The 26,100-nt window shown below is 50.3% G+C and overlaps 22 protein-coding genes across 22 annotated transcripts; 10 read left to right on the forward strand and 12 right to left on the reverse strand.

The window, feature by feature from the left end:
* Window positions 1-2: 2 nt before the first annotated feature.
* On the reverse strand, window positions 3-434 carry NEDG_02051 (uncharacterized protein; the record flags this gene model as incomplete). The annotated part of the gene is made up of 1 exon (XM_067689469.1): window positions 3-434. The coding sequence occupies one exon, from the start codon at window positions 432-434 to the stop codon at window positions 3-5; it is 432 nt and encodes a 143-aa protein (XP_067545742.1).
* Window positions 435-534: 100 nt separating this feature from the next.
* NEDG_02052 (uncharacterized protein) lies at window positions 535-2,115 on the reverse strand (the record flags this gene model as incomplete). Its single annotated transcript, XM_067689470.1, has 1 exon — window positions 535-2,115. The coding sequence occupies one exon, from the start codon at window positions 2,113-2,115 to the stop codon at window positions 535-537; it is 1,581 nt and encodes a 526-aa protein (XP_067545743.1).
* Window positions 2,116-2,211: 96 nt separating this feature from the next.
* Window positions 2,212-2,601, reverse strand: NEDG_02053 (uncharacterized protein; the record flags this gene model as incomplete). The annotated part of the gene is made up of 1 exon (XM_067689471.1): window positions 2,212-2,601. The coding sequence occupies one exon, from the start codon at window positions 2,599-2,601 to the stop codon at window positions 2,212-2,214; it is 390 nt and encodes a 129-aa protein (XP_067545744.1).
* A 31-nt stretch (window positions 2,602-2,632) lies between these two features.
* On the forward strand, window positions 2,633-3,718 carry NEDG_02054 (uncharacterized protein; the record flags this gene model as incomplete). Its single annotated transcript, XM_067689472.1, has 1 exon — window positions 2,633-3,718. One exon carries the CDS (start codon window positions 2,633-2,635, stop codon window positions 3,716-3,718), a length of 1,086 nt encoding a protein of 361 aa, XP_067545745.1.
* A 58-nt stretch (window positions 3,719-3,776) lies between these two features.
* On the forward strand, window positions 3,777-3,935 carry NEDG_02055 (DNA-directed RNA polymerases I, II, and III subunit RPABC4; the record flags this gene model as incomplete). The annotated part of the gene is made up of 1 exon (XM_067689473.1): window positions 3,777-3,935. The coding sequence occupies one exon, from the start codon at window positions 3,777-3,779 to the stop codon at window positions 3,933-3,935; it is 159 nt and encodes a 52-aa protein (XP_067545746.1).
* A 165-nt stretch (window positions 3,936-4,100) lies between these two features.
* NEDG_02056 (uncharacterized protein) lies at window positions 4,101-6,383 on the forward strand (the record flags this gene model as incomplete). The annotated part of the gene is made up of 1 exon (XM_067689474.1): window positions 4,101-6,383. The coding sequence occupies one exon, from the start codon at window positions 4,101-4,103 to the stop codon at window positions 6,381-6,383; it is 2,283 nt and encodes a 760-aa protein (XP_067545747.1).
* A 181-nt stretch (window positions 6,384-6,564) lies between these two features.
* On the reverse strand, window positions 6,565-7,443 carry NEDG_02057 (uncharacterized protein; the record flags this gene model as incomplete). Its single annotated transcript, XM_067689475.1, has 1 exon — window positions 6,565-7,443. One exon carries the CDS (start codon window positions 7,441-7,443, stop codon window positions 6,565-6,567), a length of 879 nt encoding a protein of 292 aa, XP_067545748.1.
* Window positions 7,444-7,679: 236 nt separating this feature from the next.
* Window positions 7,680-8,423, forward strand: NEDG_02058 (uncharacterized protein; the record flags this gene model as incomplete). The annotated part of the gene is made up of 1 exon (XM_067689476.1): window positions 7,680-8,423. The coding sequence occupies one exon, from the start codon at window positions 7,680-7,682 to the stop codon at window positions 8,421-8,423; it is 744 nt and encodes a 247-aa protein (XP_067545749.1).
* Window positions 8,424-8,439: 16 nt separating this feature from the next.
* On the forward strand, window positions 8,440-9,084 carry NEDG_02059 (uncharacterized protein; the record flags this gene model as incomplete). The annotated part of the gene is made up of 1 exon (XM_067689477.1): window positions 8,440-9,084. One exon carries the CDS (start codon window positions 8,440-8,442, stop codon window positions 9,082-9,084), a length of 645 nt encoding a protein of 214 aa, XP_067545750.1.
* Window positions 9,085-9,123: 39 nt separating this feature from the next.
* NEDG_02060 (uncharacterized protein) lies at window positions 9,124-9,363 on the reverse strand (the record flags this gene model as incomplete). The annotated part of the gene is made up of 1 exon (XM_067689478.1): window positions 9,124-9,363. One exon carries the CDS (start codon window positions 9,361-9,363, stop codon window positions 9,124-9,126), a length of 240 nt encoding a protein of 79 aa, XP_067545751.1.
* A 17-nt stretch (window positions 9,364-9,380) lies between these two features.
* On the forward strand, window positions 9,381-10,121 carry NEDG_02061 (uncharacterized protein; the record flags this gene model as incomplete). The annotated part of the gene is made up of 1 exon (XM_067689479.1): window positions 9,381-10,121. One exon carries the CDS (start codon window positions 9,381-9,383, stop codon window positions 10,119-10,121), a length of 741 nt encoding a protein of 246 aa, XP_067545752.1.
* Window positions 10,122-10,223: 102 nt separating this feature from the next.
* On the reverse strand, window positions 10,224-11,078 carry NEDG_02062 (uncharacterized protein; the record flags this gene model as incomplete). Its single annotated transcript, XM_067689480.1, has 1 exon — window positions 10,224-11,078. One exon carries the CDS (start codon window positions 11,076-11,078, stop codon window positions 10,224-10,226), a length of 855 nt encoding a protein of 284 aa, XP_067545753.1.
* A 175-nt stretch (window positions 11,079-11,253) lies between these two features.
* On the reverse strand, window positions 11,254-12,123 carry NEDG_02063 (alpha-soluble NSF attachment protein; the record flags this gene model as incomplete). The annotated part of the gene is made up of 1 exon (XM_067689481.1): window positions 11,254-12,123. The coding sequence occupies one exon, from the start codon at window positions 12,121-12,123 to the stop codon at window positions 11,254-11,256; it is 870 nt and encodes a 289-aa protein (XP_067545754.1).
* A 131-nt stretch (window positions 12,124-12,254) lies between these two features.
* NEDG_02064 (uncharacterized protein) lies at window positions 12,255-13,334 on the reverse strand (the record flags this gene model as incomplete). Its single annotated transcript, XM_067689482.1, has 1 exon — window positions 12,255-13,334. One exon carries the CDS (start codon window positions 13,332-13,334, stop codon window positions 12,255-12,257), a length of 1,080 nt encoding a protein of 359 aa, XP_067545755.1.
* Window positions 13,335-13,365: 31 nt separating this feature from the next.
* NEDG_02065 (26S proteasome regulatory subunit T2) lies at window positions 13,366-14,658 on the forward strand (the record flags this gene model as incomplete). Its single annotated transcript, XM_067689483.1, has 1 exon — window positions 13,366-14,658. One exon carries the CDS (start codon window positions 13,366-13,368, stop codon window positions 14,656-14,658), a length of 1,293 nt encoding a protein of 430 aa, XP_067545756.1.
* Window positions 14,659-14,699: 41 nt separating this feature from the next.
* NEDG_02066 (DNA excision repair protein ERCC-4) lies at window positions 14,700-16,853 on the forward strand (the record flags this gene model as incomplete). The annotated part of the gene is made up of 1 exon (XM_067689484.1): window positions 14,700-16,853. One exon carries the CDS (start codon window positions 14,700-14,702, stop codon window positions 16,851-16,853), a length of 2,154 nt encoding a protein of 717 aa, XP_067545757.1.
* Window positions 16,854-16,906: 53 nt separating this feature from the next.
* NEDG_02067 (uncharacterized protein) lies at window positions 16,907-18,358 on the reverse strand (the record flags this gene model as incomplete). Its single annotated transcript, XM_067689485.1, has 1 exon — window positions 16,907-18,358. One exon carries the CDS (start codon window positions 18,356-18,358, stop codon window positions 16,907-16,909), a length of 1,452 nt encoding a protein of 483 aa, XP_067545758.1.
* A 231-nt stretch (window positions 18,359-18,589) lies between these two features.
* NEDG_02068 (ribonucleoside-diphosphate reductase subunit M2) lies at window positions 18,590-19,636 on the forward strand (the record flags this gene model as incomplete). The annotated part of the gene is made up of 1 exon (XM_067689486.1): window positions 18,590-19,636. One exon carries the CDS (start codon window positions 18,590-18,592, stop codon window positions 19,634-19,636), a length of 1,047 nt encoding a protein of 348 aa, XP_067545759.1.
* Window positions 19,637-19,899: 263 nt separating this feature from the next.
* Window positions 19,900-22,191, reverse strand: NEDG_02069 (alpha,alpha-trehalase; the record flags this gene model as incomplete). The annotated part of the gene is made up of 1 exon (XM_067689487.1): window positions 19,900-22,191. The coding sequence occupies one exon, from the start codon at window positions 22,189-22,191 to the stop codon at window positions 19,900-19,902; it is 2,292 nt and encodes a 763-aa protein (XP_067545760.1).
* Window positions 22,192-22,422: 231 nt separating this feature from the next.
* Window positions 22,423-23,439, forward strand: NEDG_02070 (uncharacterized protein; the record flags this gene model as incomplete). The annotated part of the gene is made up of 1 exon (XM_067689488.1): window positions 22,423-23,439. The coding sequence occupies one exon, from the start codon at window positions 22,423-22,425 to the stop codon at window positions 23,437-23,439; it is 1,017 nt and encodes a 338-aa protein (XP_067545761.1).
* Window positions 23,440-23,760: 321 nt separating this feature from the next.
* On the reverse strand, window positions 23,761-24,633 carry NEDG_02071 (uncharacterized protein; the record flags this gene model as incomplete). Its single annotated transcript, XM_067689489.1, has 1 exon — window positions 23,761-24,633. The coding sequence occupies one exon, from the start codon at window positions 24,631-24,633 to the stop codon at window positions 23,761-23,763; it is 873 nt and encodes a 290-aa protein (XP_067545762.1).
* Window positions 24,634-25,044: 411 nt separating this feature from the next.
* On the reverse strand, window positions 25,045-26,100 carry NEDG_02072 (uncharacterized protein; the record flags this gene model as incomplete). The annotated part of the gene is made up of 1 exon (XM_067689490.1): window positions 25,045-26,100. A coding segment is annotated over one exon (1,056 nt), but the record flags the coding sequence as incomplete, so codon positions are not given.

A 26,100-nucleotide genomic window follows, 5' to 3' on the forward strand; every position in this document is an offset into this window, starting at 1 on the left:
AATTACTGAAAATTAAAAGTCTTCAAAGTGTTCGGGCTGGGACTGGGATTGCGAGAGTTTCGAGAGTTTCGAAGGTTTCGGGGGTTTCGGGGACTGCGAGAATTTCGGGGGCTTTGTGTGGGAAGAAGCAGGTCAAGGGCTTTGATGCTCTCGTCTGTAGTGGTGGAGAGCTGGGAGAGAAGCACCATGTGCTGGGCCAGAAGTGCTTCCGCCTCGCTTTTTATCTTGAATGTTAGGTACTGGTGCTGGAGAGACTCTCTCATCAGCAAGTTCTGTTTTTCTTTAAGAGTTTTTATCTCCTCTTTCAGCTCGGTGTTCTTCACCGCCAGATCAAAGCTCTGGTCTGTGTCGGCCTGGGGTTGGGGCGGAGCCTTTGCCAGGCTCTGCGTCTTTCCCACTTTTCTTCTCATCTTTATCTTTTCAAAACCGCCCATTTATTTATACCCGTGAACCTTATTTGATTGAACCCTGGGTTGGGGTTGGGATTGGTTCAGGGTCAGGGCCAGGGTCTGTGGTTGGGTTTGAGGGCCAGTGCTAGTGTTCGGGGTGCTCGGTAGTATCTGCTGCAATGAACAAGTACTCTGGTACCTGCTGCCGCTTGTGCAGGAAGGCGGTAGATATCCGTGCAAGTCGCTTCTTGAACGAAAGTCCTTCTGTTTGCTTAATCTCTGCAGTGATGGCAATTATCTGTCTTTTCATAAGTTGAAGGATGCCTTTGATGGTTTCAGGTTCTAGCTCGGTTCTTTTGCTAATTTTTTCCTGGAGCATTTGCTCCAAATCTAAAAAAGCCTTTCTCTGCCCCGCCCACCGAGGAAAGAGCTTCTGGTGCACCTCCACCACCCCCCTCATCTTCTGGGCCTCTTTCTGCGCATAGAGTATCTCGTCGTCCTCACTGACCGCAGCTTCTTTAATGGCTGCTGCCCGCTTCCGCGGTGGCAGGTCCTCGTCCTGGAAGCCTCCTCCCTCCCTCTCCCTCTCCCGTTCCCTCTCCTCAACGCCTGGGGCCCCCTTGCCCAGGTGCTTGGAGGCGGCCTTGGGCGCCCGTTCAAGCTGGGCAAAGATCCGGTTGCTGTTTAGCCGCGCCGCTGTGTTGGTGCTCCCAGCAGTCCCTCCTATCCGCTGCAGGGAGGGCCCCAGGTGCATCGCCTGCCCCATCTCGTCCAGCCCCGAGCCACCCGGTCCCTCCCCAGGGACCCGCCCTGCAGATCCTATGCCGCTGATGGTGCTCAGGCCTGCCATGGTTCCCATGCCCATGCCCAGGCCAGGCCCCGGGGCCCCCAGGTCGTGGAACGCCTCGGGGCGCAAGCTGCTCCCAAGCGATCCGCTAAGCACCCCAAGGTCCACCGGCGCCCGGCCTGGGTGCTGTGTCTGTCCGGGGTGCGGTCTTCCCGCGCCCAGCTCTGAGACCAGGTGCGCCGATGAGATGTTGGCGATGTTGGACATGGCGCTTCCCATGGCCCCGTGCTGCAGGCCCAAAGAGCTCATGTGGGCTGTAGCGTGTCCCCCGTGCTTCATCTGCCGTTTAGACCCGGGCTTGTGGTGGGCCTGGATGGCGTGGAGGCTCTGGGGGGTGCTGATCGGGCTAATGGGCCCAATGGCGTGGAGGGGGAGAGAGGCGAGCTCTGAAGGCTTGCGGGGCTCTTCAGAGACAAAGGAAAAGTTGAGCCCGCCCCCCTGCCCGCTCGGGGACAGGGGAATGAACTCGGGCCCTTGCTTTCGGGGGCGGGCCTGGAACTGTTCGGGCTCGCTCTCGCTCTCCCGGGCACTCTCTTTGAAGGCGGCCGCTCCCGGGCGCGGGGCAAAGGCCGACTCTCCCTCCACGCCTATTTGCACGGGCTTCTGTTTATAAGCCTTTTGCCCGATTTCCCTCATGATCTCTTCGGTGTTCATAACGTAGCTCTTTTCTATCTTAAACAGCTTGGCCTGCATGGCCTGCATGTACTCCTGTCTAGAACGCGATCTGTCGTACGTTAACTGCTCTGATTTTATTGCTGAGTCCCGGATATGTTCAATGGTGTAATGACTAAACATTGGGGACTGTCTCAGAGCTTGAAACATCTTTCTGAGAATTGCTTTTCTCTCCTCCGGGCTAGCTGGTGCTTTCTCCATCTTCATTGCAAATAAAAAAACATCAACATTGGGTTGTGCCCCGACATACCTCGAGCACCCCAAAGCCTCGAACGACCGAACGACCGAGCACCTCAAAACACCTTACTCCGGCACGTTGTGGCTCTGGGCAATGGACAGCTTCTGGATGAGGGCTTTCTTTTTCTTGATCTGTTCTCTGAGGAGAGCAGCAACTTTTTCGTGTGCCTCCTGGGCGCGGTACGCCCGAACTGCCGCATTGGCCTCCTCGTAGAGATGCGCTGCTTTCCGGGCATCGCGGTGTACATCTCTTACTTTTTTAACGTCAATTGACTGAACAATGGACGCGTTGAAAAACGAGACTATACCCGTAAGGGCTTCTCTGATTGAAATATTTCCTTTTTGGGGCTGATTGCTATTTATGGACTTACCAAATAAGGAGATTTCCTTTAAAGGTTCAGGTTCTACTAAGATTGGTGGTATTGGTGGTTCTGGCCATACTTCCTTGGCATCCATTGGAATATTTCTATTTTTTATTATTTTTGAAATGAACGATTCCAAAATGCCTCTTTCCTGTTTTAGAAAAATATATTTGCTAATTTTAAGAACCCTTGCCATGGTGGAACTAAGAGAGTCTCGCAGTGATAATTCCTCAAGAACAGCTTCTCCCTACGAAAGAAGTGAAAACCACAACATCAAGAATTTCAGCAGAAAAGGAAAGGACGATACCTATCACATTCCCTCCCGCCCCTTTATTTCGTATCAGGAGAAGGAGGAGTACGACAGCGACAGACAGGCCGAGGAATACCTCTACCAGGACAAAGAGTATCGGTACAGCAGGAACGAGGAGTTCATCCCCGTGCCCTACGACAGGCCAGCCCAGGAGATGGGCGGTCCCATTCCCCCGCACCCTCCGTTCAGGGAAGGGACCCGCCCCTACCCCCAGCAGTTTTCAGGGCGCCAGGTTCGGAGTAACAGCATCTCAACGCTGCCCCTCCTCTCCCTTGGCCGGTCCATGGAGGCTGAGGCCTTTCCCCGGCGACCGGCCCGCGACGCCCCACTGACCCCGCAAATGGCCAACGACCTAAGCAGCCACCCTCCCGCCTCGGACCCGAATGCTCCAATGTCCACGATGCGTCTCTTCAGAAAAGACGACCTGGAAGACTCTGGGGACAGTGACAACTCTGTCCCGCGGATAAACAAGGGGCGCAAGAAGATAAAGATGGAGTTTATCAAAGACAAGGGCAGGAGAGGGGTTACTTTTAGCAAGAGGAAGAAGGGTATTATGAAGAAAGCCTATGAGCTGAACGTTCTTACCAAATGCGAGATCCTTCTGGTTGTTGCCTCAGAAACGGGCCATGTCTACACCTTTGCCACCCCGAAGCTTCAGCCCATCATCAAGCAGCACGAGAGTCTTATCCAGCAGTATCTGAACGCCCCAGGGGCTGCCGATGTTGGCAAGATCTATGAAACCCAGGAGCGGTTCAACTCCGAGAATGCCGGGTACTACAAGAACACGGACACGTACAACTATGACGGGATCCTTCGGGGCCACGGGTACCCCTCGGGGTACTACCACAACGGGTACGACACAGACAGCAACTCCCCAGGAGGCCCTGCACCACGGATGTAGCTGGGCGCGGCGCGTGTGCTTGTACAGTCACAATAAATCTCAATATTTTGGTTTTTTTATGAACGACGACGTTGAGAGGAAGCACGAGTACCAGTGTGGGGAGTGCAAGCTTGTGGTGGTCATTGGAGCCAGAGACCCAATCAAGTGTCTTACGTGTGGGCACCGGATACTTTATAAGAAGCGGTCCAACACGTGGACGCAGTATGAGGCAAGGTAGAGGGTCGGTGGTACGTGGGTCTTGGGTCTTGGGTCGGTGGGTCTTGGGTCTTGGGTCTTGGGTCGGTGGGTCTTGGGTCTTGGGTCGGTGGCACGTGAACCGTGAACCGTGAACCGTGGACTTCTAAATTTAAACCAAGCAAGCGATATAAATTTTTTTATAACTATGGATGAGTACATTGCCGACTATGGATACGCTGGAAGTATTTCGTGCATAAGCGAAAATGAAAGTGTATGTGCAAGAATAGATGAGAAGTATGCTGTGGTTACTGCCTACGAAAAAATCATCATTTGGGACGTTGAGACCCTCTCCATTGCCAAGTGCATCAGATACACTGGAAAGTCGGCTATTTCAGCGATTGGGGTGGTTAGAGCGTCTGGGGACGGCGCAGGGGGAGGCGCGGGGTACAAGGACGTTTCCTTTGTGGTGGGGCACGCGAATGGCGTGGTGGTCCATCTAAGCCTGGAGGGGGAGGAGATAGCTGGGCACCGAGAGCATCGGAAGAAAGTAGTTGGCGTGGCCACCAGTCAAACGATTGGGATCTCCTACACCACCAATGGCTTTGTTGTTTACGACGCCTCGACTGAATCGGTCATTATTGAGCTGTCTCTTGAGCTAAGCATTTCAGCCGTAAGCATATGTGGAGACAAGGTCTTTGTGGGCAGCGACAAGGGGGTAGTTCATGTCTATATGCTTGAAGAGCTTTTAAAGGGCACAAGTGAGTGCAAGGTCATCAATGTTGGTGTAATTGGCAGCAATGGGTGTGTAATGGGCGTAGTTGCGGTGCAGGACGCCCGAAACAGCTACTTTGCCATTCTTCCCGAAACGCTCATACCTATCGACATTGGCGAAGACGTTGGCGAAGACATGGCAGCGTCCAGGGGTGTGGCAGCGGGGGAAGGGGCGAAAAACCTGAACACTAAGCCAAAGCCCGTTGCTATCAACCACCGCATTGCCAAACTAGACGCGGATGGAAGCAACCTGGTGACCAAAGACACAAAGAACAAGTACCACTTGCTGAAAGTCACCAAAGAAGGTCTTTCCCAGACAGACGCCTTTAAAACAAGCAGGCCGATAAAGGACGTGCTTGCTATGGGGCCGTTTGGTCTGCTGGTTTTTGCAGATAACGGACTTAGTCTCTACAGAGAGAGTGAGGTGTACACCACCACCGATGGCGGGCGAGAGAACTTAGTTGGTCTTTGTGCCAATGACCAAGTCATTCTGGGGATTACCGAGAGTGAGGGGAGGCTGTTCGGCAGAATAGAGAAAGAGAGTGGGTCAGTTGAGCCCAAAGAAACGTCAATCTCGCTCTTTGACGACGAAAAGATGAGCGCCATCGCCAGCGACGGAACATACTTCTACATTGGGCGGGGTGATGGAAGCATTTCCGTTCGGGACACCATGGGTCTGGAAGTAAGAAAGGTGGCAGTTTCTAGCTCTCCGATTCTTTCGCTTGACCGGGCGAAAGAGATCATGGCGGTAGCTAGCGAGCAAAAGGTCTTTGTCTGCATTGGGTCTGAGATAGATGAAATTGAGTACAACGATGAGGTAGTCTGCGTCAGACTGTCAAAGGACGGGTCTCTGGTCGTAGCTGCGCTGGCAGACAACACGGTTAAAGTCCACAAAATAGATGGGGAGCATGTTCTTACCTTATACGGACATTCTGTTCCCGTTACCGCGATTGAGATTTCCTTGGAACTAGGGCTAATCTACACCCTGGGAGGTGACAAGCTCATTAAGGTGTGGGGGGTACGGCACGGCGATTGCCGCAAAACGCTCAGCCCAGGTGATCCCACCGGCTTCCTTCTGGTCCAAAACACGCTAGTTGTTAGCACGGCCTACGGAATGATCTACTACCTTGCAGACGCCCTGACCAAAGCCAAAAAGATAGAGTATGTCACGGGCAAGAAGCGAGGCACCTCAGGAAGTAACCGGGTGCTTAGTGTTGGTCTGAGCCTCTTCATGGTCAGAGAGCGGTCTGTCAGCCACTTCGAGGAGGGAGAGTACGGGGTTATTCCCGAGGAGGAGCAGCGCAAAGAAGACGAAGAGAGAGAAGCCGAGGAAATTGGCAAAGAAAGAAGAATCTACAAAGTAGACAACGTAGCCCTTCTTGAAGAGGCGCTTGAAGAAGGCAACGTCCCAAAAATCTACAACTCACTCATTTCCCTATCTAAAACAGACATAGAAAAAACAGTCGATATGATGAACACCGAAACAAGAGAAGTGCTTACCGCCGCTTTAGACAAGATCCTTGAGCAGGACTACAACCCGCTTCTGGTTGGATGGACACTTGCCCAGCTTTCCAAGTCCTCCCACCTCCCAGGCGGCACCCGAGCAGCCGTAAGACAGAAAATACGCAGCCACACCCGCACCCTTATGTCCAACCGAGCAGCTCTGATCTGGTCCCAACAGTCCACCCCCGACACAGTCCACGGTCTTGGTCCATAGTCTTGGTCCACCCCCGAACAGTCCACGGTCTTGGTCCACAACCCAATACCAAACCCTTACCCACACAATAAATTGGAAGGTTTTTCTTTTGTTCGGGTTAGTTCAACACAGACACGGGCAGTCACGGGCAGACACCGAACATACCACAACCACAGACAGACACAGCCACGGACACAAACATTTATTGCCAAACAGACATTCTGCGCGCGCTCTTAGAATGTCCCGCGCCACTGCCATACGGGGAGTAGCAATGCTTCATCATAACCTGTACCATGGCATCTTGGTGGTAAGGCTTGGGGAGGACATCGGTGGCACCAGCGGACATCAAAGAAAGGTACTCGGTCTGTGCAATGCCTTCCACCGTGAGAATGATTGGCGTTGAGCTATCGTACTGCCTGAACGCTGTAACCATCTTCTCAATCGCTGGAATTTGCATGCTAAGGAAGATAATGTCGTACTTCTTGGATGAAAGCTTTTGCATTATCTCGGACTCAGACTCGCCAACGTCTGGCGCACACCCCATCTTTTTAAGAATGGCGGCAGCGTATGAGCTACAGGTAACGTTATCTTCTCCGATCAGCACAGAGACATTGTCCTTGAAGAGCGTTTCTTTTTTGACAAGGTTTCTTTTCAGGTCATTCACCTCCTCAACAAGGACTTGGAAGTGGACCGTAAGCATTTTCAGTGTCCCAATAATCTGCGACTGGATTCTGTTCGAGGCCTCCAAACTGTCCGAGCTCATTTCTCTTGAGGTTTTGAACCTTTTGTCTGCATTGCTCTTTTTTCTGACGATGTGGCGCAGCATGTCCATCCGCCCCTTCTGGAAGCAGTTGTGCTTGAACTCCCACATCTGGGGGCCGTACTGCTTCAGGACAAGCTCTGTGCTTTTGATCTTGTGAAAGTCGTATTTGTTCAACTGCCGAACAAAAGAGCTAAGGTTTCCATGCTTGAAGTGCTTGTTCAAGATGCTCTTCCCGAATTCGGTCGGGTTGATAATGATGAAGCTTGCCCCTCCAATGCACCATTGGATGTACGCGTGGTTTTGTGTGTCTTCTAGCATTATATAGTTAGCAACCAGGTTATAACTTACTTGTACAGTTTATCAACGAATTCTGTTGAGTTGGGTGTTGTCTTCAGACCCTTCATTCCGCTTCTTTTTGTAATAGAACCTGGTTAATATCCTTCCTAATTAATCAGGCCTCTTTGGGTCTGAAAACTCATTTCATGTGGTGGAAGTAGTTTGCTCCATTGAAGCAAGTGGGGTCGAACGCAAATAGAATAATTTTTGTTTTTGGGATGAAGGAGACGGAGAGCGAGCGTCCGGGCATTGATGCGTTGCTGCTTGGGTCTTTTGAGGACCCTGAAAAAGCAAGTGCTGCCAAGCAAGCACTTGTGCAGTTTCTGCTTGAGCGCATCCCCAAAGAGGCTTTGAAGCAGGCTCTGGGGGCCGGGGGGGTTCAGCCGCAAGAGTTTAACACCTTTTTGCTGAAGATACTTGCCGAGGCGCAAACCACCAAGAAAGAGAAAGCGCCGATCAACTACGAGCGCGCCCTAAGAAAAGAGTCTCTGCAGATCAAGGGGGCTCTGCCCGAAGCCTTTCTTCTCGAAATCAAAAAGAATCTTGAAGAGTCCGCCTATCTCTCCAAGGCGCAGCAGCACTACTCTTTTTTTCGGAGGACGCCTGAGGACCTGTCCATTGCCGTGAATGGTCGCCCGCAGCTCATTGCCCTGTTTTCAGCCGGGTACAACATTCTTTGTGGAAAGATAGATAAGATACTCAGTGTCAAAGACTTACAAAACAAGCTTAAAAAAGGCGCCTTTGAGTACAAGCTAAACGAGCAAGTGTCTGTTGATGTGGCCAAGTGTGCGCACGAGTGTCTTAAGCACTACCTCAAAGAAACCATTGGCGAGTGCATCGATAAAAGAAGCAACACGATTGACAAGCACCTTCTTATTAAAAGGGTGTTTGGGAACATCCACGGGAGCTACCTGCTCTATGAGGAGTACCCCCCCAGCCTTTCGTGGTCTGATAAATGTTAAAATTTGCATCTGCCAGATGACTGCAGCCGGAGAGAGCGAGAGAGCGTTTATTAGGTCGCTTGTCCAGGAGAACGGGTTCTATCCAAAAGAAGCTGTCGTGGTCATTGAGAAGGAGTACGTCAACACTGCAGACTTTTCCGTTCGCGCCAGTAAAAACGGGACCATTGCCTGTGTACATATAAGGATGGCCCCAGACACCACCCCAAACACCCCCGAGCCAAAGACCCCGAAAGCCCCGAAAACCCCGCAAGGCTTCGGGTTTAGAGGATGCAGCAGTACCTATACCGTGGAGGTGGACGTTGTCAAGGATACTGGCGCAGTTGAAGAAATCGTTATGTTCTGTCTAAAGACGGCGCTTGAAAGACTCTCTGTGCCCAACGTCCAGGAGCTTTTCCGAGAGGCGCGAACGGTCTACGGAGCCATTTACGAGGCAGGCAGCCCAGGCAGGGAGTGCTCCGCATACAAAAGCGCGCATACCCGAACCTACGGGGTTATGGGCGACGAGTTCATTGCCTCCCCGATTCTTCAGGAAATAGGTGCCTCAGATGCGCTGGTACACCTTACCAGCTGCAACGGAAGGTTTAGCAGCATAAAGATAGAGCACGGCGGTGTCTCGTCCGATGCGCTGGTAAAGATGCTCAAAGCCCACCTCCAGGCGTGAGGCGGCACAGACCCCAACCCCCCGAAAACCCCGAGAAACCTATTCCATGTCCGTTGCTTCTATTTCAATGCTAACTGAGGAGTTGCTGCTGCTCATTATCCCGGAGTGGGACCGGGTGCCTCTCTTGGTCTTAGGCTGTTTCTTGGGGGAGACTGCTTTGCTCCGGTTTCTTTTAGTTGGGGAAACGAGCTTCTTGGCGTAGAAGTAGAAGATGGCGAGGGAGAGGGTGCCAATGATTAAACTGAGAATAAGCGTGTAGACCCACCCTTCTTTATCCATTGTTTTTTTGCAGGCGCATGGGCTTAAGCTTTTTCTCGGTGTTTCAGAAACACATTGGACGAGAGCTCCAAAGAACGCCAGGTGCCCAGGAGGCAGTGCACCAAGTGGCCCGCTTTCTGAAGAGCCCTCTGGTTCAGAAGGTCCTTGGGCCAGGGCGGTTCCTTCTCCAGAACGCTAGGGAGGCGGGGGAGGTGGCCGGCGGGGCGCTAGCACTGGCGGACCAGGCTCTGGTGCAGGGGGGGCTGAGTGTCTGGTCGGGTGCCGCTAGCATTCTTTACTGGCCAGTGGCGCAAAGCGTTACAGGTATGCATAGGGGGGCGCAGTTTATCGGGCGGGCGTTCACTCCCGGAAAAAGGTTTCAGGCCCGTTTTCAGGTTCATCCGTGGATTCAGGGGGGCTGTGCCGAGCCCGGGCTTCTAACGAGCCAGCGGCCCCAGGGCCCTCTAACGAGCCAGGACGCTGCCGCCTTTGCCAGCAGTGTCATTGCGGGGTCTAAGTACGAGGAAATCGCTCGGAAGTACTCGCCCAAGGTCTGGCGCGACCTGAAAGCGCAGTATGGTGCTGGAGAGCTTCTGAAGGTCTACGACGTCCAGCTCACCAAGAGGGAGCACCCCGAAGTCTCCTTCCAGGCCGACCTCTACAACGAAGCAACAGATACCATCGCCCGTTTAGACAATCAGTGGACCCTGCACCCAATTGAAGCCAGTGCCCGCGGAGGCTACCAAATACACAAATCCGAGGCTCGAAGGGTCTGGTAGGGTCTGGTGGATGGGATCTGGGGCAAGGTCTGGGGAGGGCAGCAGGACGACACAGCAACTAAGAAACGGTTTATTTTACATCAGTGATGGATTAGTTCGGGTTTATGCTGAGATGGCTTGTGTTCGTTTCTGAGCTAGGCTTCTAACCATTGGGAGGGGAAGTACTTCTTCAAAGCCTTCTTCCTCCTCCTCTTCCTCATCTTCTTCAGGAGCTGTTTCCTCATCATCTGCAGGAGTTTCTTCCTCCTCAACAACAACACCGCCAACTGCAACAATGGCAATTTCAGGGTCGCATGGGGCAAGAAGCCCGCTTCCTCTGGGGATAACACCGAAGAAAGAGATCTCAGCGACCTGTCTGTGCATGGGGTAGACCTCAAGGTATAATGGAGAGCTGCTTCTGTCAGCGAATCCATAGAAGGCATTGGAAAGGGTGGCTCCCTCGTCGAAGTACGAGATAGAGGGGAAGATGTTGGTTGGTGGGAAGGGGTACCACGTAATTCCTGAGTTGTTGGGAATAAGCTCGGAAACGGTAGACTCAGCGCTCATGTTGAAAGCGATAAATTTGATTGAGACGATTCTTAGGGCATCAGGGTCGGTAACAACCAAGGCCTCCATGCTGCTAGATCTGGCTTCTGAGACGTCAACAACGAATTTACACTCGAGGAACGGGTTGACCCCAAACATGGTTCCGCCAGAAGCAGAAATCGTTCGGGTGGCGTTACCTACTTCACCAAGAGAGGTGCTGATCGAGTAGTAATCAACAATTGAGGCATTGCCAATTACTCTGTTGACGAAGGATACATTACCTAAGTATCTGGTAATGTTACCAAAGGCTCCCGATTCAAGAACGATGTCCCCGGGGACATCTGAGAAGAATATGTCAAAGATACTTTCTGAGATGTTGTTGACAGCTAGTACTTGTGATGCAATCAATGCCAATACTGCGAGCAGTTTCATTGTTTGCTAATGCTAGAGTATATTTATACTTTAGCTAAGGGACTAGACCCGTCTCTTCTCTCTGCGTGTATATTAATTGCCTCTGTATTTAGGTCTTTCAGGGACAATTGGCTGCTTTTTGGACCCATGGACCACCATCGAACCTCCCAGGGCAATAATGGAGAAATAGCCTTTATTAAAGGATATCATTATCTGGATCAATTGACATTTGAACATCCTGCAAAGCCAGGCCTATTTCAGGTGCTATCTTGCTGGTTCGGCGGAGGTAGGCTATTTCTGTCTCTAGACCTTCGTGGTCTGCCTCCCTCCCGGTTTTTATGCTGATCATGTGGAGGGCTATCTTTGTTTCAGTCTTTGACTCTTCCATGTCATTGAGGATTTCAGTGCACTCCTTTGTTTTGCCCAGGATAATACCGCAAAGAATAGCTGAGAATTGGTGGGTGGTCTTTTCAATGATTTGCGAGATGTTTGAGTCATCGAGAATCAGGTCTTTGTAGAGGTGGAAGGCCTGTTCGTAGTTTTTCTGGCGCATTTCCAGCTCGGCGCACATGGAAATGATGTTTCTTCGGTTTACCTTCATTTGGGCGTTTCCGTAGAGCTCTGTGGCTTTGTAGAGGTAGGAGAGAGCTTCTTTCTCCTCTTTTATCTCTCGGTAGATCTTGGCTGTTTTTACAGCCAGAATAGCCGCCATGGAAAAGTCGCCAACGCGGTGCGAGGCGATTTCAAAGGACTTAGCGTAGGCCCGGGCGCTCTTTTCCTTGTCAATGATGTAGAAGGACTCAGCACTTTTTACAAAAGCTGAAGATGCCTCGTACATCGACTCCTCCTTGTTTTCCTGGAGGAGTATTTCCCCTGCTCGGTAAAAGAGCTCTGCCGACTTGCAGTAGTTGCTTGTGTTGCAATATGCCTGGGCTGCCTGGATGTAGAAATCTGCTGCCTGGGTTAAGTCAATGGATGAAAACCAGTTTAGGATAAAGTTGTTCATCCGTTTATAGTAGGCATCTGCCTTTCTTTCTAACTCTTCTGGGGAAAGCCGAGACGTCATATTTACCAATAAAAATAAAAATATTGCGTATTTGGGTGTGGTCGTTATGGCCTGATCTTGGGACTGCCCGAACAACCCACAGCAAACCCCGAAAAACCCGAAACCCCACAAAACCCGAAACCCCGAAAAACCTAACGGCCAATATACTCTTCCAGCTCCAGGTCTAGGTCTGAGTACTCGTCCAGATTTAGCTGGTTTGGGTCGCTATCCCGGGATTGCTTAGACTTTGAGGTTCTTTTTGATCTCCTAGCACCCAGCTTTCTGAGTGCACCAGGCTCCCGGGCGGCTCTCTTGGTCTTGGAGTGGGCGTTGACAGGTGCCTGGAGCGGCGCATTGGCGACTATCCTAATGGCGTGCGACTTGGAGGCAATGGGGTTGGCGTGGGCCCAGGAAAAAGAGGCTGTAAAGACCGTTTCTCTATCTATCATGGCCGGGGTGTACGCCTCCTTGGACCAGGCCAGGGCCGTGAGTTCGGGTATGTTTCTCCGCTCAAGAACGTGTTGGAGGGTTTCTACGTCGTCCGGGTTGTTGTTGAAGTACTCAATGAGGGCCTGTTTGTCGGTGTATGGGTTTTTGCGGATGTAGACCTTTTCTGCGGCCAGGGTTGACAGGCCCTTCCTAGTAAGCACCTTGGCCAGGCTTTTGATGTGTCTAAAGTCTTCGGCGGTGTTGAGGTACGCTTCATCCGTGTGTCTTACTACCGCAAAGAGTATCTCTTCTGCCTCCTCGAGCGTGCGTGAGAGCGCTTCTATTTGCACGATGCATGCGGTAGAAAGGATGTCGTAGCTAAAGGTGCTTTCGAGGTATGTGACTGCCCGTTGGAGCCAGTGCTCTCCCTGGACCACCCGCTGCGTTTTCCCCAGGACGTTCCCCTCCAGAAGCATTTGCAGCCTGACCAGGAACGGGTAGTCCTGGGTAAGTACGGTCTCTGCAAGTGTAATGGCTGCTTTTTCCTTGTCTCCGTCAAGGATGTAGTGAATGACGCTTTCCAGGATGTACGAAGTCGCCCGGTGGCTCCTTATCTGGTACTTGCGCTGGCAGACTGCCTGTGCCTCGGCAAAGTTTCCTCTTTTTCTGAGCACCTCCATGGCCACAAAAGGACTATTCCTCCGAACAAACTCTGAGAGGGGGGCCAGGGACAGATCAAGCAGGGGGTCATACCCCAGGCACTGGAGGATAACGTTTATGCTGGTTGGCTTGTTTATTTGCATCCCTATTTGAATAATTAAAATTTGTTTAAGTATGGGCCAGCAGCAATCGTCAGCAGGAAAGCCCTCCCAGCAGCCACAGAGCCAGATGCCCAAGAACCTGAACCTTAAAAAGAGAAAGCGTGCAAGAGGCCCTGAAACCCTGTCAAAGCTTCCACAAATTCTTCCACAGAACAAGTGCAAGCTACGCCTCCTCAAAATGGAAAAAGTAAGAGACTATCTTGCGCTTGAAGAAGGCATCCTTGTCTTCCACAGTGCCTCTCCTGAGGAAGGCGTCTTCTCCAGTGACCGAGCCGCTGTTGATAAGTTTAGAGGGTACCCCATGAACATAGGCACGCTTGAAGAATTCATTGACGAAAACCATGCCATTGTTAGCAGCAGCACGGGGCAGGAGTACTACGTCCCCATCTACTCGTTTGTGGACCGGGACGCTCTAGAGCCCGGGTGCACCGTTCTTCTCAACCAAAGAGAAAGCGGGGTGGTTGGCGTTCTGGAGGGGGAAACCGACCCTCTGGTGAACGTGATGAAGCTTGAAAAGGCTCCCGTTGAGACGTATGCTGACATTGGCGGCCTGGAGGCTCAGATCCAGGAGATAAAAGAGGCGGTCGAGCTGCCGCTCACCAACCCCGAGCTCTATGACGAAATGGGGATCAAGCCCCCGAAGGGGGTGATTCTCTACGGCCCCCCGGGCACGGGCAAAACGCTCCTGGCCAAGGCGGTGGCCAACCAGACGTCCGCAACCTTTCTGCGGATTGTTGGCTCGGAGCTTATCCAGAAGTACCTTGGAGACGGGCCCAAGCTGGTTCGCGAGCTTTTCAAGGCTGCCGAGATGCATGCGCCAGCGATTATCTTCATTGATGAAATAGATGCAATTGGAACCAAAAGGTATGACACCCGATCGGGTGGCGAAAAAGAGATTGAAAGAACTATGCTGGAGCTGCTCAACCAGCTTGACGGCTTTGACACCTCGACCGAGATAAAGGTCATTATGGCAACTAACCGGATAGAAACCCTTGATCCAGCACTGATTAGGCCGGGGCGCATCGACCGAAAGATAGAGTTTCCGGTGCCTGACATTCAAACCAAGAGAAAGATCTTCAGCATCCACACTTCAAGGATGACGCTTGCTAAAGACGTTATTCTTAACGACATGATTGGGACCAACGAAGACTTAAGCGGTGCCGATATTAAAGCTATCTGCACGGAGGCCGGGATGCTTGCTCTGAGGGAAAGGAGAAAGCAGGTCACGATGGTGGACTTTGTAAAGGCCAAGGAGAAGGTCCAGGCAACCAAGCTTGAGGATGTGCCGGCTTCGCTCTATGCCTAGTGCCTAGCACAAATAAAGACTGCTTGCAGCAATATTTTCACATGCGCGGCTACGAGAAGGCGATTGTTAGCGAGGCCTTGGGGTCGACACGCTCGGTGCACATGCTCTTCAAAGGGGCTCGTATGGAGATGATTCTTGATCTGCTCGTCGCCCGTTCAGAGGAAAGAGTCGTCATCATTGGAGCTCCAGCCGTGATCATCGACTACCTCGCCAGAAGACAAAAAGCACGGGAGATGTGTTCGGAGGCCGGCACAGTCCCGAAACAAGGCCCCACCTCTCTGCTTGCACTGTTTAAAGAAGCACATGACCTACCCGAAACACTCGCGACCCATGAGCCGTCCCGAAAACCTGCAAACCGAAAACCTGCAAAACTCGAAAAACTCGAAAAAGCCCGAAAAGGAAAACAAAACCCCCGAATGACTACGATCAACGATAAGACGCCCCACAGGGACAGGGTCTACAATGGGGGCAGGTGTGTATTTGTGTCAGAAAGGATCTTTTTCACCGATATTCTCACGGAAAGCTTTACCTCTAAGGCCGGCACCCGGGTTATCTATCTGCTTGGGGACTCTTTTCTCCACTCTTCTCCCTCAATCCGAGACGGGGTTCTTTTCGGGGTGAGCTGCTCCATTAGCGTCTTTTACATCCACAGTAGCACGGTAACTCTTTCAGAGATTATTTCCAGTGCAAGTATTCCCTCAAAAGGGATCTTTATGTATCCGATATTCAACAAAAACGTAGATAGGACAATCTCAAGGTTTCCTGTGAACGAAGTGAGGGTTGTTCTTGGGAGCTCTCGGACAATCATCCAGGCCGAGCTTTGCAACCTTCTTGAGAAGTTGGACAAGTTTCCAGGGCACCAACAGTTCACCAAGTACATAGACAGGGTTGGGTGGAGTTTAAGAGCGGCGCTGGAAATGGTCTACAGCAGCAACATGGAAAAGTTTCTCTTCTTTTTCCAGCAAATAACAAGTGATACCGCCAACCACCGAGCGCTTGAGGAAATATATGGGCGGGTGAGTGACGAGAATGAAAAGCACTTCAGGTACAGGAACTGTCTGATGTGGCTGAACCACTGCTCAATTGAGACCATTCTCCATGTAGTAGAGCAGATGTCTCTCTCTGAAAAACAGTCTTTAAAAGAAAAAACCGTTGATGGCCTTATTAGGAAATATTCCGATTGCACGCTTTTCTTTTTTCAGCAGAACAGCCACGACCTAGCACAGTGCCACCCAAAAACAGCCAAGTCAGCGTGCATGCTCCGAAGGGTGTTCAAGTATCTGTCCAGGAAGAAGAATCCGCATTTGGTGCTTCTGGACCATCCAATTGAAATCCTCAGGCGAGCACTCATCTACAAATCTAACTGGCTCGGAAGAAACGTAGACATTGCCATCTCTATCCTCCCCATCAAGGGAAGCATTAAGGAAACTGAGTTTCTTTCCTCCATAACCGAGGAAAAGAATGCGTTTACCACGGGCATTGGCATCAAAAGCAACCGCCCAGCTACAATAGAGAAAAAAGACTTTGTTATTGATCCAGCTAACTCAAATGGGCGGGTGCTGTCAATTGATCTCCACGAGACTAGAGCATCCCTCCCAGTTTACCTGATTAAGCATTTTAACGGACTTGTTAAATTTAACTTTTCCGGGCTAAAACATGGAGACTATGTTGCTAACGGAACCTACTTCATTGAAAGAAAGCGGATAGACGATCTGGTTGTCTCCCTAAAAAACGGGCGAATTATTAAGCAATTGAAGAGCATTACGCACTTTTACCAGGATGGCTATCTGCTGATCGAGTTCACTGAGCTAACCCGCACCATGAGTCTGCTAAAGTATGCTGAAAACAACTTTGTCTATCTCAATCTCAACAATCAGGTGGTGGAGATCATCAGGAACAACCCAACTGTCAAAATTTTCTTTTCCAACAGCGAAAAAGCCTCTTCCATGCTCATTGACTATCTTTTAAAAAAACCGTCAAAACCTGAAAGCTCCCAAACAGCACCAGCACCCACAAAGCTTGACATTGATGTTGAAAACACGCTTAAAGCCATTCCTGAGATGACAGACCGCATTCTTGCCTCTCTTCTATCGCATTACAACACCATCTTTGAAATAGCCACCTCTACACAGGCCCGGCTAGAGGCTGCAGTGGGCAAAACAGCTGGTGAGAAGATTTTCAGGTTTTTCAACTAACCCACAACTCCGAAAACCCGAAATCTCGAAAACCCGAAAACCCGAAAAACATCTTAGCCCAATCCCAGGCCGGCTAAAATGCGGTCGTGGGTGTCTGTGTGGTAGATACTATAAAGACTCTTCATATACATCCTAAGCCACTGTTTTTCCTTCTTGGCCAGAGCTTCGGCCTTAGCAGCCACCTCCGAGTAGACCAGAACAATGGCGTTGGGCCGGTACAGAGCAAGAGGGACCTCTTCCAGGGCCCCGAGCAAAGAAAGAATGCTCTGCCGATGCTCCACCGCCCGCCCAATCGGGTGCACCTCAAGCATCTCCAATAAAGCAACTGCGTTCTTGGCAATGGTTTTGTGCACCCCGGCTTTTTCCAGCTCGGTGGTGGCCTTAAGCTGCTCAGCTAAACACTGCACAGCAACCACCTTATTCTCTAACGGCGACTTTGGGCTGTTTACCACGGACATGAAAAACTTACTGTTTTGGGATGTAAGTCGCTGAGAAGCCACGGCAGACACCCCCCTGAGCGTTGGGTGCCGGCTTTCTCTTCCCCGGTTAATCAGGTGCATGTATGCCCCCATAAGCTCCAGCTCCTCCAGGGTGCCTGCCCCCAGAGTGTTGATAAGAACGGAGTGGAACGAAGGACCCAGCAAAAAGAGACCCTCGGCTTCATAGGTCGTGTCTTTCTCCAAGTGCTTGGCAAGGTGTGCAATGCACCAAACCACTGCCCACTCCACCCCTTTTAAGTCGCCCTTTTCATTGCACCACCCAGCCAAGGCCCCGTGTAAGATGCCGTAGTCGTCCTGGAAAAGAAGAATGTCCTCATACATCCCCGGGCGCTTCCTCCGGGTCATGTCCACCTCCCGGGGGTGGAAGAGGGAAGGTATTCGGCGATGCGCGAGCACTGTGCCAATTCCAGCAATCTTTTCTTCCACGTGCATGCGGTATGGCGTTGAGTCATGTGGTGCCACCGTGGGGGGTGCACCAGGCGCTGGGTAGGTTGTGCTTGGGCTTTCTCGGTGGAAGACGCCTGCATAGACCCTGAGAAGGTCTGGCCCATTCCAGGCATTTAAAAGGGTAAACACTCCGCACTCGATGAAGACGTGAACCACCCGGTCCTTAAGCTGCACCGTTGCAGCTGAAAGAGCCATTTGTGAGAAGAGCTCCATCACTCTCTCGGTGCACTCTGGGACGTGCTCCTGGTTGAGCATAATCACCGTTTCTGTGTCGTTTTTCACAAGCTCCATCGCTTTAAAGACAAACTTTATAGTAGCCACCATCCCAATCGCCTCTTTGGTCGCCTCTTTTGCCTTCAAGGCTTCAACCACCATTTTTATGGCCAGCGTCTTGGTGGGCCCTGAAACCTTGGGGTGTTCAATCACTGAGGATAAAACTTCAACTGGAATGTGCGTTCCGTTCTCCAAGCATTTCTCAAGACGGGTGAACACTTCTTCGGACCCCTCGACCAGACCTTTCCGAATCTTTCTAACTGCTGAGTACTCTTCTCTCCCCATAATTAAAATATTTGGCTGAGTTTTGGGGTTTTAGCGCACGGGGGTTGAGAGGGGGGGCTGGGAAGTGTTTCTCCCTTGTTTGGGGGCGCCAAAGAACGAGTGGCCGCAGATGCATCTTATACATCCATCGCCCGCCCTGATACTTGGAAACTTCACTATTTCAAAAGTACCGGGCTGGCAGACCCCGCGCCCGCCATTTCAAAGTATAAATAGAGAAGCAAAAAAAGTTCCATGACAGAAACAACAAGTGAACCAAGAACAGAGATGGAACCTACAGTAGCCCCAGTGGCAGTTCAAGAGAAGCAACTAATGAGAGAGCCTATTCTAGAAGAGAGCACGGATAGATTTGTCATCTTTCCAGTGCAGTACTACGACATCTGGAACATGTACAAAAACGCAGTGGCTAGTTTCTGGACCGCAGAAGAAGTCGACCTTGGAAGAGACATGGCTGACTGGGAGAAGCTTAACGCCAACGAAAGACACTTCATTTCCTACGTCCTCGCCTTCTTTGCCGCCTCTGACGGAATTGTTAATGAAAACCTGGTTGAAAGGTTTGCCTCTGAGGTGCAAATCAGTGAAGCTCGATGCTTCTACGGCTTCCAGATTATGATTGAGAACATCCACGCTGAGATGTACTCCCTACTCATTGACACGTACATCAAGAGCCAGAGCGAAAAGACTTTCTTGTTTAATGCCATTGAGAACATCCCGGTCATAAAAAAGAAGGCAGACTGGGCGCTGCGGTGGATATCAGATGCTAAGGCCAGCTTTGCAGAGCGGCTAGTGGCCTTTGCCTGTGTTGAAGGCATCTTCTTCTCCGGGTCATTTGCAGCTATCTTCTGGCTCAAGAAACGAGGACTTATGCCTGGGCTAACCTTCTCTAACGAGCTTATCAGCCGAGACGAAGGCCTTCATTGCGACTTTGCTTGCCTACTACACTCGCACCTAAACAACAAGTGCGATAAAATCAAGAAAATCGTTGAAGAGGCCGTTGTAATTGAGAAAGAGTTCTTATGCGAGGCTCTCCCCGTCTCTCTCATTGGCATCAATGTCGATACTATGTGCCAGTACATTGAGTTTGTTGCTGACCGGCTTCTTCTCTCGCTTGGCGAGCCAAAGATATACAACGCCCAGAACCCATTCGACTTTATGGAGTACATCTCGCTGCGAGGAAAGTCCAACTTCTTCGAGAAGAGGGTCTCTGAGTACCAGAAAGCATTCGTAGGCGCGGGACAAACACAAATCCAAGGGTTCAAGGCAGACGATGAAGACTTTTAAGACGATGGTGGCTGGGGTAAGGGGCCAGGCCTGTCGGAATCAAGGAGGCAGCGAGCTACTGCTACGGCTGTAACGATAAGCATGAAGTAAATGAATAATATTACCAAATGGTGCTTTGTGGTGCGATGTGTCTGTCTCTGTGGTGGTGGTGTGGTACGAGGGTGTGGTGGTGTGTTCTTTATTTTGGTGTTTATTTTATAGTAGCGAAGCTTATTTGATCAAAAACAAGGTGCCAATGCTTATTTGATCAAGAGTGGTTAGTACTAGAACTGTGCATCTAATGCATCACCAAAGACAAAACATATCCACTGCAGAACACCGTTGGACCAGCCAAAGCCCTTTTGCATGGTGTACTCACCTGGGGCGTGTGTATCTGAGAGCTTCTCAGGCAGACCCTCTTGGTCCATTTCGTTGTACCGGCGGTTCATTTCTTCAACATAGCCTTTGGCAACCAGAAGGGCCCTTTCTATGTTCTTGGAACGGATGAGATACTCAATGGTTAGCTGGACCAGAGGGGGCCAGATGTTGTGTCCATCCCACTGGTCGTTTTTGCTGTTCTGTGAGATCAAGGCGTCTTCTGTGGTTTTAACCTGGCTAGGGGACAGCTTCTTGGCTTTATGGGGGGTGGTGTGTGAGCTGGTGAGTGGGAGGAAGGTTTTTGCCTGCCACATATGATGCTGGTTGAAGTGGAGCACAAAGCAGTCTGGGTCGGAGACTACGTTCATGAACAGAGGGAAAAGGTCGCTGAGGTAGAAGGCATCATCTGTTTTTTTCTGTTTGATGTAAACTACCTGGGACGAGTCATTGGGCCCCTCTAGCTTTTTTATGAAGATGTCTCTCCACCTGTATGCTTCTTGGTCCCAGAGCAGCTCGTCGATTCCCTGGGCCCGGTTTATTGCCCTTTTGATGAAGTAGTCAGCTTGCTTAATGTCGCCTTTTTGGGTGTACATCTCAGCTAGGGTCCACTCGTTGCGGAGGAGGATGGCGTTCAGGTCGACAGGCACAATGCGGGTTGTTGCGGGGAATCCGTAGAGCTTAGTGGATGGGGAGTACTCTCTCCAGCGCTTGGAAAAGTCCCACCCAGACTCTGTTGTTGCCACAATGTCTTTGAAGATGGTTGGGGTGGCGCTGTCTTGGTTTTGGGAGGCGTCAAGGTACTGTTGGTAGAGGAACTGTGTTTCCAGGTCTTCCTTAAGCATTTCAGCGCGGGGAGAGGTCTGGTCGGTGCTGTAGACGGAAAGGAGGTAGGCTCGTGTGTGGGTGGTGTTCTCGGGCACAACCGCAACTTCTCTCTCCTGGGTCCAGAAGTCATACTCTTTTCTGGCGGCGCTAAGCTGTTTGTCGGTTATTTTTGCGCTTGCAACACACTTTCTTAGATCGGGGAAGTGGGTTTGTGTCTTGGGCTGTTTGAAGGACTTGACCCCGTTTTTGAGCATCCGCATTGAGTTGCTCTTGGCCCTTTTGATCTTGCCAATGTCTCTGATAATCTCTTTTCTGATTTTGTTTTCAGGGTCGAGCATTTGTCTTTTTGCATGTGCTGCAAGGTCTTCCAGCACTTCGCGGGAGTCTGTGAGCATTTGAAGGAAGTATGGGGGCTGGGACCTCTTCTGGTAGTACCACCTGTTCCCATTTGGGACAAACCCGAACAAGCTAATGAGCTGAACAAAGTTGTCTTTCATGCTGCTGGCCATGTCCTCGTGCCCTGTCAGGAGCAGGCCCTTGGCTATCCAGAAACTGTCCCAGTAGTAGATCTCTCTAAACCTTCCCCCGGGGACTATAAAGGGCTTGTTGAGGGCGATAAGACTGTTCAGAGAGTGGGAGGTGTCGGGGGAAGGGTTTGGGTGGAGGGGCGTGGTTCGTCCAAGTGCTTTCCAGAGACCAATGGTTGTTTGGAGCATTGGGTAGTACTTACTGCTGGTGTCAAAGTCTGAGAGTGCGTGGTTGTTTGTGGGGCTGGGAAGGTGGGGAACAAGGTCGACTGGGGGGAGGAAGAACTGCTGGAAGAACGCTTTCTTCATTGCTCGCTTCTTTTCCTTGCTAAAGGAGAAGGCTTTGTGTCTTAGGAAGATTTCTTGGTGTTTCTTGACAAGCAGATTGCGAGGTGTTTGAATGTTGCTATCAACAGCTGTCTTTTGGTCTTCGAGGTCGCTAAAGACGACCAAGTCTACCAAAATCTTCCACACCTCCTCATCGGGCTCGGGACCAAAGACGGACAGCGGGGGCATTTCCTTACCTGTGCTTGCAAGCTGTTCATGGAACTGGTACTCTTCTAGCTCCCGAACTATGGCTTTTGTGTTGTTTCGGGTGTGTTTGGCCGCATTCTTGGACGAATCCAGGGCCTCTTGGCTCGAGTCGGAGGAGGTAGAGCTGGGGTTATAAGCCACCACCAGTCGGTCTTTCCTGAAGCTGCACCTTTTCACAACTCTCATGAAAAGAGATGGCTCCTTCTCTGGCATATTTTCAGGGATGGAAGCTGCCAAAAGCTCTAGGGCCAGGAAAACTGCAACTAAAAACAAAATAGGCCTCTCTTTCTTGTTTTCTAGGTTTCTTCTCATTGTTCCTTGTTGTGTTGGTATTATAAATAGACCAACACAATCAAAAGATCAAACGCTGATTGTTTTTTGTGTTCGGGATGTGGGTGGTGTGTGGCAATGCCTGGTGTGTTTGTACAGTGTGACACCATCACAGCCCGCGCAAGATCAAGATCTTCGGGATGTAACCTTTCAACCACGCAATTGGCATAGACAGCTAGGTATATAGAACGAACACAAAAGCAACTAAAACACATGCCACTATCTAACAATCACCCCGAACAAACCGAGAGTATATTATGCCAGGCAACCTCGTTAACCCTAGACTCCTCAGCCCCTCACCCATTTCCATACTATGGAGAGTTCCCACTAAAAAGCACTGCGTTCTACCCCCTGGCTGATCTATCACTAGAAGTAGATCTGGCCATAAAACAGCCTGGGGCATTGGCTATTGAAAACCGGCCACCAACGCCTACCTGGAGGAAACTGTGGGTATGCCTGGTGTTTTTGATACTTATAGCTGCCACATCCATTGGCGGCATGTTCTTATGGGCCCACACAAGCCAGCAGGGTATTATTAGCACTAACCGCACAAGTGCCAGAAGCCAGCACAGCTATACCAAATCAGATCTTTCTTTGACCGAAAAGCCAACTGACGCCTACACGTATCTTTTCAGCAATACCCCAGACTTATTCGCGGCAGAAACAGACACAACCACCTTTTCAAGCGCCACGGGTGCGGGTTACACCGGTGAAGCAGCAAACGTTACACATTGGACAATGGGCGCGGGTACAGACATTACAGAAGTTGTGACCTCCAATGATGATCCAGTAGTGGGTGATATACCCACCACCACACCTACCACACCTGCCACACCCACCACTACTCCAAAGCCTACTACCACACCTACCACCACACCTACCACTACACCCACCACTACTCCAAAGCCTACTACCACACCTACTACCACACCTACCACTACTCCAAAGCCTACCACAAAAAAGCTTACCACCCCAAAACCCAAACCCAAAGCCAAGTCCAAAGCCAAACCTAAATCCAAGCCCAAACCCAAGCCCAAACCTAAATCCAAAGCCAAAGCCAAGCCCACCACCCCCAAACCAAACCCCACCACTCCCAAACCAAAACCCACCACCCCCAAACTAGACCCCACCACTATCTTCACCACACCCGAGCCTGAAGTTGAAGTTTATGGTGAAGTTGACGGTGAAGTTGACAGCGAGGGTGATCTTAATTTTGACTTTGACTCTTAGATCTAAACTAATGGTTATTTTTGATACGCCTATGGGATACCCAAGCCTATGGTCAAAATAAATCAAAGGTCGTATTTATTAGCAGTGTGAATGAAACCACAAAAGCCTAGATGGAGGCCTAGAAGGTAAGGTCTTCTTATCCCAAACACCAATTGGCGCGAATCAAATGAAAGGTGTATCGGGCAACATCATCGAAACATCTCTCATTTGCCAACGATTGTGTCTTTGGGGAAAATTGCTGGAATGTCCAAAAAACTGTCTAACCCATACATAGTGCCAAATACATACAGGCTGTCAATACACCTTTTTGCAAAAAGCCCTTCACCCCACTAATATGCTGCAAAAACCAATAACATGGGCGGCAAGGCTTACAATTAGGAATATGCCCCCTATTACAACCCCTATTGCCATCGCTAACATGACCAACAGACAGAGCCTGTCCTTAAACTCGGCCCAATGCTGCTTCCTAAAGGAATAAGTATGATAGAGCCAGAGACCCAATCTAAGGGCAAGAAAAAAAAGAACAAAAGCTGGTAACGGATTTTTCATTGGCGCCAATATAATATTCCAGAGCGATACGTCTTTGATTTGTTCAAATCTGGCAAAAACAGGCTTGCCATAGACAATCACCGACACAAGAAAATAGCCCAACTCGATTGGCATTGTAGCCAGGCATAGCGTAGGGCACGCCTCGCATCTGAATAAGCGCCCATACATTAACCCAGTAATCCTCTCCTGCAGGCTGACCAGAGACTGGGACAATGCCCACAGAAGATAGGGTGTGAATAGACAGATCACAAACGGGGTGGTGATCCCGTATAGAAAGCTGGGAGGGAATAGCAGAGTGGGCACCAGGGAGCACACCCACAACAGCCCACGCACCAACACAGTAAGGCATGTGACGTTGATCCAGTAATAGTAAACAAAGCGGCACAAGCCAACCAACACCCAATAATCAATATGCCCCTCCTTAATCCAGGGATCTAAACTGTATAAAGGGCAATCAACCTTTTGATGGCCTTCTGTTTCTATATAGAATATGCGTGCGAGCACACAAGGCCAACATAAGCGATGGGGGGAAATAAGATGGCTGAAAAGGAACCAACCTTGGCTAAACTCGTCCAAATACACTGCATTTAGAAGAAGAATAGGCGCAACAAAAGTATCTAGCAGAAATGATGCTATCTTCCACATTTTTTTAAAATAAAACTCTTGATGCCATTATCTAAGATAAAAACAAACCAATCAAATAAGCCTGGCCCACCTATATAAGAAAGAGAAAAACCCCAAAGATGGTGATGACCTTTTGGGGCCAAAGGATAAGAAACCAGCCAACCCCTGGGCATCGTGCCTAGTGGGGTGTCTGTCTATGCCCCTCTGAGCTGTCTTTGGATTGTTGTTCGGGGTGTACAAACAACCATGGGTTGGTTTTTGAAATAAGAGTGCAACTTTAAAAATAAATTGTAAGTGTCTGGGTTTAGGCTTGGTACAAAGTAAAGCACCCCGGGTTGTGGGTGAGGGGTGTAGGGGCGTAAAAACAAGCCAGTTGTCTTTATTTGATTGTGGCTGGTTATTTCGGGGTATGGATCATGGCCAAACACTAAACTATCCTGTGGATGAAGTGCCTGGAAGTGTTTTGGAGTTGCCACCACCCCTCCTAGGCCTTGTACCATTAGACTCTCTTTTTCTTTTAAGAGATGGACGAACTACGCCCTCAAACTCCATGCTGAGGTACTGTTTGACATAGTACTTTCTTAGGTTGTAACTAGCAATGGTCGTTCCAATAAGGCGCATCTTTTTGTTCGTCTTTTTTGTCAGTAATGCAACTGATTTAGGTGTTGCATCCACTCTGCATAAAGGACATTTAACATAGTATGGATTGGTGGTGTGTTCGGGCGCACCAAACAGCTTATCCAAACACACTGCGCACACACAATGCCCACATTCAAACATGCATACCAAAGAAGCCTCTCTCTCCTTTTCCCAGTCATTTTCCTCAACTAAACAGACGGGGCAGCGGAAGCTTGCTGCTTGGTCGTAGTTGTTCTTCGGGAGGATCCTTGCAGCGGGTGGGGTCAGACTGTCACATAACTTACCACTAGCCCAGTCCTTGTAGCTAGTAATGGGAATGAAGTAGATCATTCTCTCGTTGTATGGTGGTTGGGTTAGGTCGGGCAATTCGGCTACCCTCTTATCCTCTTTCCAGGTGTGTGTAAGCTTGGCCTCCCTCCCCTCAACTCTTAAGGACTTTAGTCTATCAGCTACAAACGTCCAGTCTTTTTTGGCCTGGATGGTAGGCAGAAGGCTTTTGGCGGTGTTTGGATAAATGTCTATGTTTTCAACATGGATGAACCCTAGGCCCACCCATTCTAGGAGTTGGTTAACACCGGTGGCTGTTAGATTGGCAGTTGGCTTAAAAGAAAGTGCCAACTCGAATGTTTTCGGGTTATAGAAGGTGTCGTATGTATAGAACTGCAGGTTAGTGTCTATTTCGGGATCTTCTATGTCTTCTATATAGAGAAACCAGGCATTCATTCTGCGGAACAGGCTGTATTCCATGTCGTTCCAGATGAGTTTAAAGATGCTCATTGGTAGAGTAAGATGCCTTATAGGGACAACCGCCATAAAGTAAAACAGGGTGTGCAATCTGTTTGCTTCAAG

The sequence above is a fragment of the Nematocida displodere genome, assembly GCF_001642395.1.
Source record: "Nematocida displodere strain JUm2807 chromosome Unknown 12, whole genome shotgun sequence".
Classification (NCBI taxonomy): Eukaryota; Fungi; Microsporidia; genus Nematocida; species Nematocida displodere.